This window comes from Palaemon carinicauda, chromosome 11, assembly GCF_036898095.1.
Source record: "Palaemon carinicauda isolate YSFRI2023 chromosome 11, ASM3689809v2, whole genome shotgun sequence".
Lineage (NCBI taxonomy): Eukaryota > Metazoa > Arthropoda > Malacostraca > Decapoda > Palaemonidae > Palaemon > Palaemon carinicauda.
In genome coordinates this window covers 136807094-136820049 of record NC_090735.1, presented here as the reverse complement: position 1 = coordinate 136820049, position 12956 = coordinate 136807094, and the positions used below count along the sequence as shown (strand labels likewise).

At 37.1% G+C, this 12956-nt stretch overlaps 1 protein-coding gene across 5 annotated transcripts in view; it reads left to right on the top strand.

Moving 5' to 3' along the window:
* Positions 1–12956, top strand: part of Kcmf1 (Potassium channel modulatory factor 1) — a 100310-nt gene that overhangs the window by 60811 nt on the left and 26543 nt on the right. For 2 of the 5 annotated variants that reach the window (XM_068383481.1, XM_068383483.1), the window contains one exon: positions 4872–5058. In XM_068383481.1, the coding sequence (XP_068239582.1) occupies positions 4872–5058 (187 nt within the window). The remainder of the gene's footprint in view (positions 1–4871; positions 5059–12956) is intronic. The other 3 variants (XM_068383485.1, XM_068383486.1, XM_068383482.1) reach the window with 2 other exon arrangements.

Genomic DNA, 12956 nt, shown 5'->3' with positions numbered 1-12956 from the left:
ATTTGCTTGATATTTTGAAAATTTATCTGCTCTAAAATTTGTTGATAGAAATACTGTAAGCTTTTCATACCCTTCTATTTAGAGTAATTCCTTATTTTAAGAATCATGCAAGAGAATGAGAGGAACAGTATTAATACACACACCCTGTGATTCCAATAGATCTGTTAGCCCTTCAGTATTAGGTACAGTATTGGTAGGAAATTGTCCTGCCATAAGAACAAAACTTTAAATGCTACTCTTGATCAGTGTATTTAAAAAGTGAAAAATTGTTTGCTAATGTTTTTCTTCTCTAGTTGTCATTGAATTAGCTTCTTGGCCAAAGGACATAGAAAAAAAATAATTGGTAATGAGAGAAGTGAGGATCGGTTTATACATTTTGGAGAAGGTCAAGTTTCATAGCAAAACTATTAATCACAATTAAGTCCTCATTTGCATTTCAAATGCCCCAGACGTGTATATTCTTGTGCTGTGTGTAGACAGGAGGAATGGAAGAGCTAAGACCAACTGTTCATAAGCATCTTTAACCTATAGATAGGCAGTAATTATGCAACTATGCTTCTCGTTTTTTGCATTTCAATGGCATCAAAGCTAGAAGAATTTCCCCAACTTATATTTTGCTAATTAGAAAGAATTCTTCATTTACAATAATTTTATATCTTCTTTTTCACTTATCAAGTACAGTAATTCAATTTCTGTATTTTTACTATGAATTAATAACCAGGTTGTCTACCTGACTTTTTAGAAAGTGTATTGGCATATTTTGTGCTGTAAAATTTGCTTGTCTTTATTTCTGTGTGTGTAATTCAGATATGGTGTTATGATTTTATATAGATTCTAATATAACTGCTAAGCAAATTTACTAGTATTAATGCATAGAATTGAATTCGTTGGGTTACTAATTGCCTGTGGTGTGTGAGGTACCAGTGTTGGTATTTTTGTTAGTCTAATTTTCTTTTTGGTATTATTGTTTCTTGGCGGTGGTTTTTATCAATGGTTATCATTTATGCTTTGCATCTGCATTGTTTTCCTACCTTTCAATGTACAGTATGTGCTTTTTTTCCCACTCATTGTTCCTTTTTGTGTATTGTTGTATGTAGTTGGTGTAGTGTTTTAGATTTCTGCTTTTATTAGTTTTTATAATTAAGTTATGCTTTTCCTGTTATTTACTAAAAACTATGCTTAAGCAAGCAGGCAAGGTTAGCTGCAACTTTGTCCTTGGGGAGATGTACCCCTACTTTGTATGGAGTAATTGTTGAAGTCAGTGCCTGATCTCAGTGTGACACTGTTTGTCTGACCAGTGAATGCACTATTAGAAGTGAAATAAGAAAATCACTCTACGTCTGAAGTAACCACTACTGCATTGAAATCCTTATTTTAGTCGGTTGGTATCTTTCACTTCCATAGTTAAGGTTAAGGGGTGCCAGTCTTCTAGTGTTGTCATATCTTGCTGCTCAAGTTTCCTGTTTGCTTACTCTATACTTACCTGCAGTGTCTACTCTGCTTGGGGTCTGGACACTCTCCTCAACAGTGACTTATAGAGCACTAAAGCATTCTACTGTGATTCTCAGATTGTGGTAATACGGTGCTGAAGGATTTCACCAGTCACAATGATTTTTTTTAGCTAAATTTTATAAACCAATGCAATCCATTGAAGTATAACCTATATCAATAAGTAAAACTATGGTAGGCTATAATAAATGCTCATGCATTGAAGGTATAGAAGAGATAGGAAAAATACGTAAGGATGAAAATACACATCTTAATTAGAATGCATTTTATTGCCACTCATGAAACCCTGCTTTTCATGGGAGTTTTCTACAAAAATTAGCAAGACTTGCTAACTGTTGAACTTTGAAAGTAACAACTTTTTAGAATTATACTTGCCTGTTTGAAATGGTTTTTGATAGAATTTTTGAATAATTATATTGGCAATACAGCTTTTTAAAAAAATTCTGTGCAGATATATGCGCATATTCATGATCGTGGTAGAGTGAGGTCAGCCAACAAAGTAGCATTGGAAATTAGAGGGAATTCTTACTAATTGGTGGTGATTAAAGTTGACGCGATATCCGTAGAAAAAGGTGAAAGTTGAATTGTAAGAGCTTTTAGGATAAGTTACATACTATTAAAAATAAAAGTAGCAGTTTTGGTCGTGTCTTTTTATGATGCTTTTTCTATCAGAAGTTTGAAAAAACTAGGTTTTGATATATTTGACCCTTTTCAAAGTCTTTTCTATTGTTCAAATCTTGTAAATGTTTTCAATATGAGCCTGATGGAAGGATGGTTGATGTAAGGTGATGAAAGGAAATTACCAATTGTTTGGTGGCCTACCCTAATGCAACATCAGAAAAATTGAACTCGCACAACATTTGGAGTATACAGTACAGTACTGTACTGTACTGTATTTTAAAATCTTGCACGGAAACAAAATTTGAAGGGTCCTATGTTCTGCAATATCACATATAATCATGAATGGTAAATTGTACACAAAATAATTGCAACAATTGATGAGACTGAAGTGCTGGATATTTGAGGTGGCTTTTAGAGGGAACTGCAATAAAACTTTATTTAAAAGTCTCTTTCATCCTGACTTTTTGAGGTTTCAGACTAGTGATCTGACTAAGTGTAATTTTACTGATCGTTGCTCCTGTTGTTTCTGCCGAGACTTTTGTCTGTGGTATCCCTGCTGTGACAGCCATGCTAGCTTCACATGTGTCATCAGCTTATTGTATCGAGACTTGATCACATACTGCTCCTACAATGTCTGCTGGGCCTCCGGTTGCCCTGTTAGTTGTTTCTATTGTTTCTGCTTTACCTACTAGGCAGCTGATGTCTGGTGTGTGTTATGGCTGCTGTGCAGGCTGGTCTTAGGTTTGGTTTCAGTTATTCTGAAAATCTTGGTTGCCACTTCTACTTCTGCTATTGTAATGTGAGTGGGTAATGAAATAACCCTTGTCCTTCTGCTACTCCTGTTTATGTTGAGGTTCCAGTTGCACCACCTTTTCCGATTAGTGCTTTTTTACAGGTTTGTTATTGGATCCTCTTAGATTAGAAGATATACTGTATTGTGTTCCAGCTACAGTAAAGTTTTCCTACCGCAGTTGTAAGCCAGGGATATTTTCATGCTTGCTTGAACAATTTTAAGGAAATGTCTAGCACCTTCCATGACCATGATGGCAGCAAGGTATTGTATTTCAATTATTTTAGGTGTTTTTCCTCTTGTGAAGATATCCCACCATCCAAGTCTTCCTATCATAATGCCGGGGCTGTGGTAGCCTTATGGAAATATTCATGCCTGGGGATTTGCAGGACTTTGGTTCTAAATGTTCTCAATGTTCTTTTACTATTCGTAAATTAATATAAAAAAGTATTGTGTAAAAAAATCATTGCTTTCCAATTGCAACTCATTAATGACATGATGCCCGAATTTCCTCTGTGGACGGGCGGATGAGAGCAATGTCCCATTTAAGGTGTTTCCTGAGATAGGAGCTTTCTGCTTCTCTTTAATGAGTACTTTAATTGATTTCTGTTGTCTATTGGTATGGATGAAGTTCAAACATATTTCATTGCACACACACTGTTCCATAACTTGAAGTACCACATTAGAATACATTTTGATCCTTGGTATAATGGTATCCGACCTTTATAATCTCCAAGTGCTCTACTTGGTCCATCGGTGCTCAAGTTTAATAATTCCAACTTCTTGATCTCCTTACTAAATTGTGACTGTTGCTGTATGATTGATTGGTTTATGTAAAGGTATTCCAGCTTTTATATCGCAGCATAATTTTTCATACAAACTCATCTGTTTGTATGTAGACAACCAGGAGGATAGTCTTTATATACCTTACCTATACAGTCTGCAAGTGTACTTCTGGATCCATCCTTGTTCAGGTTTTTATATACCAGTGGGTCAATAGGCATGAATGTGTATGAAGTTAGTCATAGCTCTTCTGCTTTGTGTGTACAGGTCTAAAGAATATATGCTTACGGAAGCATTTTGATCTTGAATGAGGCTTCTATGTGATGGTGGATTTGTATAATAAGGAAGATTTATAGTAGAAAACCTAATAACTATAATCACTTTATCATTTCATCAAAAAAACTTTCTAGATAAGCAGTTTTAAGTAACATGCCTGTGAAAGGTAGGATGCTTGCAGATTACAGAAACTAAATTTAATATCCATTCCTTCCTTAATCTGAGGGTTGCTGTAAAAGTTCATAAAGTTTTTCAGTTCTGTTACAAGTACAATACCTTGAATCCAGAATATTTGTTCCCAGTATGCAATTAAGGAGAAATAGAGCACTTATCAATACCCTTTTAATTTTAATTTTTATGTGAAATCATGCATGGTGCTGTGGATATAGGTCCAGACCTTTTGTAGCTCTGTTTTAATGTTGAAGATGTGTACAATGCATTGCCATGCTCCCTCATCTTATTCCTAAATCAGCAAATTGATAAGGGCAATTCCTTGAAATTTTAGATTTTATTTTATGAATAGCCAATATAGTAAATTTTAGAAAACAATATTTTATCACCTACAGTGCATAAAGAGGATATTGTCATTTGTTTTTCGTAACTGTGATGAAAAAGACTAGCTGTACATGTATTTCTTGATTATATAAGTTGATAAAATAAAAAAGAAAGACATTCTTAATTCATTATGTGAGAGAATGGAGTTCAAGAGTGATGGTACTTGTTTCAAAAGTAAATACATAGATCATCTGTGCAACATTTGTGTAGGTTAAAGTTTTATTAGTGATGAATGCTGTAGTTTGATAAAAGGCAGGTAAGCACTATATATACAGGATTTATTTTGTAAGCAAAAGATTTTGCCTTGGTAATTCATTTTCATTTTCCTCCCTATTAGGAGTGTTAGCAGTGGTCTGTTCTCGCCCTCTTCACGTGAATCGATGGACCCCATAGCTGAGTTACTGTCTCAACTGTCAGGAGTGCGTCGAGCCACGGCAAGTGACAACAACTCTGCTGCCTCTCAACTGCAGCAGTTGCAGATTCAGTTAGAGCGGCAGCAGGTAGCCGGCCAAGCAACCAGCCAGGTCTCTATAGACCCTTTAGTGCTCTGAGCTTGATGAGTTCATGGTTTTTTATCATCCCTTTGCCAAATGTTTGAGCTATTTTTAAAAAATTTAAAATAAAAAAACCCTCCCTTCCCTCCTGATATAATGAAGTGCTGGTTTGGGTATTTATAGTCTTTGTTTGAGATCACTATTTGTAGTTGGTACAATACTGTATTTTGTTGTTTGGGTATGGTTTAGTAATACAAGGTAATAGATGAAATAATGGCTTATAAGTTTGCGCTTGTAATCATGTAGATAATGTATGCAGAAATAGGCATACAATGTATGTATGCACATTGGAATTTTTTGTGAATATTTAAAGTACCCGCCTCTATAAATGGTGGTTGTCTTCATTCTTTTGTAAGAATTCACGAAACATAGCGCATACAAAGTAAATTTGTACACAGTTGTGTTTCACATATGAAACTACAGTATTATGTTGAAGGAGCTTTCTTCATTTTTTTTTTAAACTTTTCATTCGATTATTTTCATTTGAAGTTCTTTAGACTGGTGAACTTCATTACAACAAAACAAATATCCTATCTTTATGATGTTGTGCAAGGGAAAAAGATAAGTTTTAAGAAACTGGATATTGACAGTTGATTTTTATCTCAATAACAGTCAGTGCATTAAAATACCAATAATAGTAACAGCACTTTCTGGTTAAAATTATTTGTATTTTGTTACTCATTTTTAAAGTATACAAGGTGTCCGATTTCTATTCAGTGCTACTTAGACAAAATTATCAATTAGGAATATGGTTTCTTTTTCACATTGATAAATATTATAATGCAGAGTTATAACTTTACAAAGTAATAATCTAATATCTTTACAGATGCAAAACACTTAAGAATATTTTGGAGTGGTGGCTCAATCATTTAAAGACTGGTCGTTGAGTTTTCTTAATTTTGTTTTTTGACAATACAAATATCTTTAGATTTTTTCCTATACTGTATGCATAAGAACACATATTGAAAAGTACCTTTTGATGTGTATTATGGTAAAGATGAACCATTACTTTACAGATATCTATTTTGCAGCTTTGTTGATTAGATTCAGGTTTATATTTTAAGTTGCATTATATTAACCTTAGAAAAAACATTTAATAAATCCAAGCATACAGTTGTCTAGAACAAACTTGATTATGGACACATCTATTATAAACAAGTTTAGGTTTGAATGAAAGAAGGTTTGCTAGGTAAGAAACTGACGTGGCTTGTGAAGCCACCACTTCACAGTTATGACTAACTTGGATAATACATTAGAGTCCCCTGTAGAGAGATTAGTGTTGTCAGTATTCGTGCTGCTCACTAAAGGCATTACTTGCAAAGATTTGTTACATCCCTTCGTTCTCTTCGTTACACTTAAAATTTAGCCTTTTACTATATCTCTGTTCCCACCTTGTTTCTTTCATCTTGCTGTCCAATATATTTTAACTTCCCTAATAGTGCAATTGTGGGTTTTCCCCTAAAGTTGCCCGAAGGTGTTGAATGGCCCAGTACACCCCAGCACCAGGGAATATCGGGTTGTGGTTTGAGACAAGCTTGAGCTTAATAGTTTCAAGTGGTGTTTGCAACCTCATCATTCCTGCAAGCTAAGTAATCAATAGCCATTGCTTGGCCCTTGGTAGTCCTAGCATGGGAGCTGATCATATGCATAGGTGGTCAGTCTCTAGGATATTGTCCTGTCCTTGCCTCTGCCGCTCATGGGTACCTTTAAACCTTTAAATTCTTGAATCAATAAATCCAGTACATTGCAGCAGTTGTTGGTGTGCTACCATCTTGGTTCATCCTGTGTAATGAAAACCATAATGGGAAGAGTTAAGAATTACTCATCACTTTTTTCTGTAACTTATTCATTTATGGGAAAAAAGTAATTCGGGAGCATCCATGTTAGCTGTTTCATGTTTGAACTTTTCTGCATAAGTTTTTTTTGTAGATTTTGTAATTATTTAAATCCCATCTGCGAAAATTCTTTGGCATAGAGGGTATTTACTTTCATGGACTTTGATTACAGTATACCTTGGATCCTTCTTTGGCCTTTAAGGACCCTTTTGAGTCTACTAAATAACAAATGCCCCTTGCATACTTCTTTATTAACCAACAGGAAAGGTTAATGGTTGAGTTAGCCTTGTCTTGTAATGTCATTTGTTGCAAGAAGGATGAAAGTTTATTTTATTTGCCTCCATTTTGCTAACATTACTTTGACTAGTCAGAGCCTGTAAACACTTTTCTTGGGAGAAATTTTTGGTGATTGTTCTAGTACACGGGTACATTTTCACCGAAGTTTGTTATTCCTGCAACACTGTTCTCAAGTATCATAACATTCAAGTGTTCATTAGCCTTAAGTTGATGACAGGCAAATGTGTATTCACCTCTTCTTCATTCATTTAATTTTTCATTACGGCTTGCAAGTTCGGTCTTACATTCTTTCTCAGTTTAGTTTTGCTTCAAGATGTAGTATAATGTGAATTTACTTCTATGATTTTCATATGAGGTTCATATTGCTTCCATCTTAAAGCTGGTTGAATGTTGATGTTTAAAGGCATATCTATGTTCATCTTGTCTCTTTGAGATGGTTGTCCTCTGAAGGCTCTCAAAGGGTTCAAAACTTATAACCTTGAAAAATGGATAATTGAACCAATGTATAAATTACCCACCAGGAAAATTCACAGCTTATTCAAGATGGTCAAGTACTTTTTATTCCAGCTTGAAGTAAACTTACCTGCTGAAAACTGACTCTTCGTCAATTCCAGTACTGTACCTTTATTTCAAATAGTTTCTTAGAATTAGTGAAGTAGTTTTTTATTCTTAAAATCTTGTTTGTTATAACCCCTTGTTTCACCAAGGGTTACTCATCCTCAGTACAATATACAGCAGGCTGAAAAAGGGAGGTGTAAAGAAATAAAGTTGAAGACTCTCCTCATGGTCTTAGTTTGCTCGTATGTTGCACCAGTAAATGAGAGAGTTGAAACTTCGAAATAAGTCTTGCAGCTTAAACTAATGAAAGAAGACATATGTAAAGCATGTGAGCTTTGAAAATTTTAAAACTGAATTATATTTATTCCTACACAAATACAAATCCCTGTCCTTTGATAGGAGTACAGTATGTTTTCAGTGACGCTAGATACGGCTGTTAGAATTTTTAGGTGACGGTAGTTACTGGGGGGGGGTCCCACCCAACAGACCAGTGAGCCCTCACAGTGTTTCCAGTTACTAGATTGTACAGGTGTTCTTCTGGTGTTTTCAGGTACTGAATAATACAGGCGTACTTCCGGTGTTTTCGGCTACTGTTTATTACAGGCTACTTCCGGTGTTTTCAGCTACTAGATAGTACAGGCGTACTTACGGTGCCTTCAACTGGCTGTTTTAATCTCAAGGTTTTTCTGTTAGATAATCTGAAAATCATCTTTCCCCTGGAATATGTTTGGTACGAGGTTCAAGTGTTCACGTTGCTTGTTCGACACTACATGAACGGACACTTCGCATGTGTTCTTTAGCGACACTCAAGTCTTAAAACTTTGGCATCTACTTTGTTCCAATTCTTCAAGTACATGATATCAGTGGAAGAAGAACCTATGATCATAGTCACCACTTATAATGGGGTATGAGATCTTAATTTCACGAGTGCAAAGGTTTCCTTGTGCTCTTTCCCTTCATGTTTTGTCTTGTGGCAATGTCTCAATTGTGTTCTCAACCACAATCATCGTTTTCCACCAGATCAGGAATCAAATGATAGGTAGCTATGATTGGGAACCATACTATCGGTAACCGTAATCGGGAATTATGCAATCAGTAGCCGTGATTGGGAGTCATGCTATCAGTAGCCAGGAGTGGGAGTCATACCATCAGAGGCTTTGTGACCAAGAGCTACATGATATGGACCACAAGATCAGGATCCATACAATTCAGGTGATCATTTTCTTCCAATCACCAGGTATCTACTTCACCTGTTTCTTTTAGCTGCTCCTTCTAAGCGCTCTTACTGCCTTGAGGGGAAGTAGGAAGAGATCACTGTGGGAGAGGACAACCAATCTGGAAGTGTCTTTTGATACTTCGACCTATTCTTCAATATGGCTTCATGGGAGGAGCAGTGCTGAACCAGAACCCAATCCCTCAGGAAGGGTTTTTGGTACCAGATACTGGGGTTCTCGCACCTGTTACCATTGATTGGTCTCTTATATTACTGATCAAGATGTGGGGAGCTGCCCTTGTCTCTCTTCTGCCTTGAGATGTTCCCAAGATGCTTAGGTGAAACCATAGATTAAGATCTGACCAGTGGGTGATACCGCTCATCGACCTAGATCTTCCCACACACAGAGACCATTCCATAGTTGAATTTTCCCAACCGCCCAATTCTTCCAACTATTCGCAAGTTAAAGGTTGGAACAGGTGATGTCTCAATTCTGATCTCAGCACTCGTAAAAGCACTGAGATGCCAATCGTGTTAGTGCTGTTTTCGGCAAGGATTCTCTCCAACCAAGGACAAATATGATCGCCCTGTTCCGTTCTAGTACATGCAGGCATTTATCCGGGAGAACAAGGATTCTTCTATGAAATATTACGATGTCACAAAAGTAGTTTGGGAAGAGTTTCAGTACTATGTACTGGAGCTTGTGCTTCTGCCCCCAGTGCTAGGTTTTGTACGAGACCAAGCATCGTCCCTCCTCTGCCTCGGACACTCTAGAGTCCCTTTTGTAACTTCATCAGCATGGTCTATCAATTCAGCGATTGCACCATTGAAAACAGGGATCCAAAGTAAGATTTGGGTTTGGTGTACACATCTTTTTCAGGCTTTGAGTCTCCTATGAGAGCTGCCTTCATTATCAGTCTGGCAGCGGCTTACTTGACCTTTGGTTGGGTGTAGTCATATAATAAATGGCAACCCGAAACTCAATCCAAAACAAGCTAAAATCAAGGACTTTTCTGACTGAAACCACCTTTGGATCCTGAAGAACATATTGGAGAGACACATACTAATCCCTAGGCCTTGTACTCAATTCTTCTAGTTCAGTCTATTGGAGCCTGGTGACTAACTCTTCCCATTCAAAGGAAGACAGTCAGTACCATACAGTCTGCCATTGAGGGGAGGATTCCTCAAGCTCAGTAAACCTGTAGGATTCTTGCACATGGATACTCACCCTTCAGTCCAATAGAATCTCCTGTCCTTTAGGCTTTGGTCTTTAGTTCAAACCATTGCTTCAGACAGCCTTTCTCCCTGAGGGTTCGTGCTTGCTTTTGTGGTGCCTTCTAGGATTTCCTCAACTTTTGGCTTGCCCTGTCTCCCTCCAGGAGGCAATGCTCCAAGACCAAAGAAGTTGACCTTATTTTCCCTCAATACAAGAATTGTGTTCTATTGGTTACCCAGGCGCATGGCTAGGCAGAAATGTAGGACCAAAGTATGCTGATAAAATATTGAACATTTGTTTCTGAAAATTCAGGATAGTAATGCAGTTGCTCCCCCAATACCAAGAACTTCAGCTTTATGGTAACATCATCATCTGAATTTTCTATCTTCACGTGGTTTCACACCAGCGATTGCTCCATGATTAGGGGAACCATCAATGGTAAACATCCAGCGATTTCTTTACCTCTTGGTTTCAGTGGCATAGGAAACATGGGTGATTGAGCTTGGTGGCTGACTGATGATTTTGTCCCACAGGACTTCCACTTGAACCCCACCTCCAGAGATCTTGCCATTTACAGACAAATCCAAGGGAGATGGGGGACATGGGTTCAAGATCACCTCAGGGAAGTGGTTCTTGGAAGAAAAGACCCAACTTTTCAACCTATCAGTAATGCTTGCAATGTACTCTATATGTTTAGAGATGGACACACTTCAATTCTTGACTTCTTTAGTAAAGTACTCATTATGTTGAGACAGACATACCGTACTTCTATTTGTGTCCTTTGTCAAAAAATTGACTTGTTTCACAGATCCTTATCAAACAGGCACACACTAGGGAGTTGACAAGGAAGGCCTGTTTGTAAGATTCATCCGGGTAAGACGATTGCAAGCAAACAAACTTGGTCAACTGTAACTTTGTATTGGACTATTTATATGCAAATGTGTCCAACCCATTTTTTCATAATTACTATACTTTCTGATAATATATCCTCCACTCTGAGATAAATTTCCCTTGGCCGTGTACCACTTCTTGGTAGTGACCTAGCCTAATGCCTTTCCACAGTTTTCATGACCAGATCGTTAGGAAGTTAATAGGAGTCAACACTTTCGCTCCTGTACCGAGTCTAAGTGCTTGCATATTTCCCAGGATAGTAAACCAGCAGTTTGGTTATAGGGACTTCAAACCAAAGGATAAGTCTCCTATTAAAGGACGATAGTTTGTATTTGTATAGAAACAAATTGCAAATTTCTAAGGTAATTTTCATTTTCTTAACTATACAAACCTAAGTCCTTTAAGGTGCCCAAACGGCCCTGCAAATCGTAGGCCAAAGGTTAAAGTAAGGGTTTAGTGGTTTGTCGGGTGGACAGTGCTTCCCTCTCACTCAGAAGTAATTACTGCCACCTCGTTAAAGTTTTAACAGCCGTATCCAATATTGCTGAAAATGTGAAAGTATACTCCTATTGAAGGACTCTGGATTTGTATCGTCATCCTCTCCTACACCTATTGGAGGAAAGGGCCTCGGTTAGATTGATTTTACCAGTCGTCTCTCTCGAGCTTTTAAATCAATACCTCTCCATTCATCATCTCCTACTTCACGCTTCATAGTCCTAAGCCATGTAGGCCTGGGTCTTTCAACTCTTCGAGTGCCTTGTAATGCCCAGTTAAAAGTTTGATGGACTAAATCTCTTGTGGAATGTGAAGAGCATGCCCAAACCATCTCCATCTACGCCTTACCATCATCTCATCCAGATATGGCACTCGGGTAATCTCTCTTAGTTTCGGGTCTTTATCGTTAGGTAAAATACTAATGACTTGAAAAAATTCCTTACTTTAGGTGAGGTTAAGCACCACATTCTTGGAATTGAAGGATTATGGAGTTTTAATTACTGTACATTTAGTAGGGGAATTACAGATGGTTTATTTTAGAATAGGTAACTGAATGTTGGGATAGTGGTTTTAAGAATTTACTTCAGAGTGCTTTAATACAACCACATACAAGTAATAATAAAATATAAATATTGTGTGTTAACATCAAATATGTAGTTGAATGATGACTGTTGACTGGAGTGCGCACAATTATTGCTATCCTGTTGATTGTAAGAAATAATTGAATATTTCAAATACTGTATATTCAAACACCCATTTTTCAATATTAAACTTACCCGATAATCATGTAGCTGTCAACTCCGTTGCCCGACAGAATTCTATGGAGGGATACGCCAGCTATCACAATACTAGAAGGGGGTGTACTAACCAGCGCCACCTGTGGCCAGGTACTCAAGTACTTCTTGTTGACACCTCCTCAATTATTCCTCTGTCGTGCTTCTGACAAGACGTTCTGGGATACGCTTATGTTCTTGGAGTATTTTCACGACTTTGGTGAAGTATTTCTCTTTGATTTCGGCTGTCGCTTTACTGGAAACTTCTATTTTAGCTTAGTTAGCTTTTGGAATTAATTTGATTAATTTTGGTGACGAAGAGAGTATGAACTCTCGTTCACCTTTCAATGGCCGACCCTTCCCTTAGACGGAAGTGTTGGTGTCTAAGAGAGTATAGACTCTCTTTCTTAATTTTGCTTAACAAAAGTTATAGATTTATTTTATATCTCTCCGCCTCTTATAGGCCTCTTCGATTAACTTCCTTTTATTATAAACTTATTAAAATTAATTTTTATATTTGTTTATATTCGACCTTCCTAATAGTAGGCGGTCATTTCTTGGTACCGAAGTTAATTAACATTGAGCCCGTC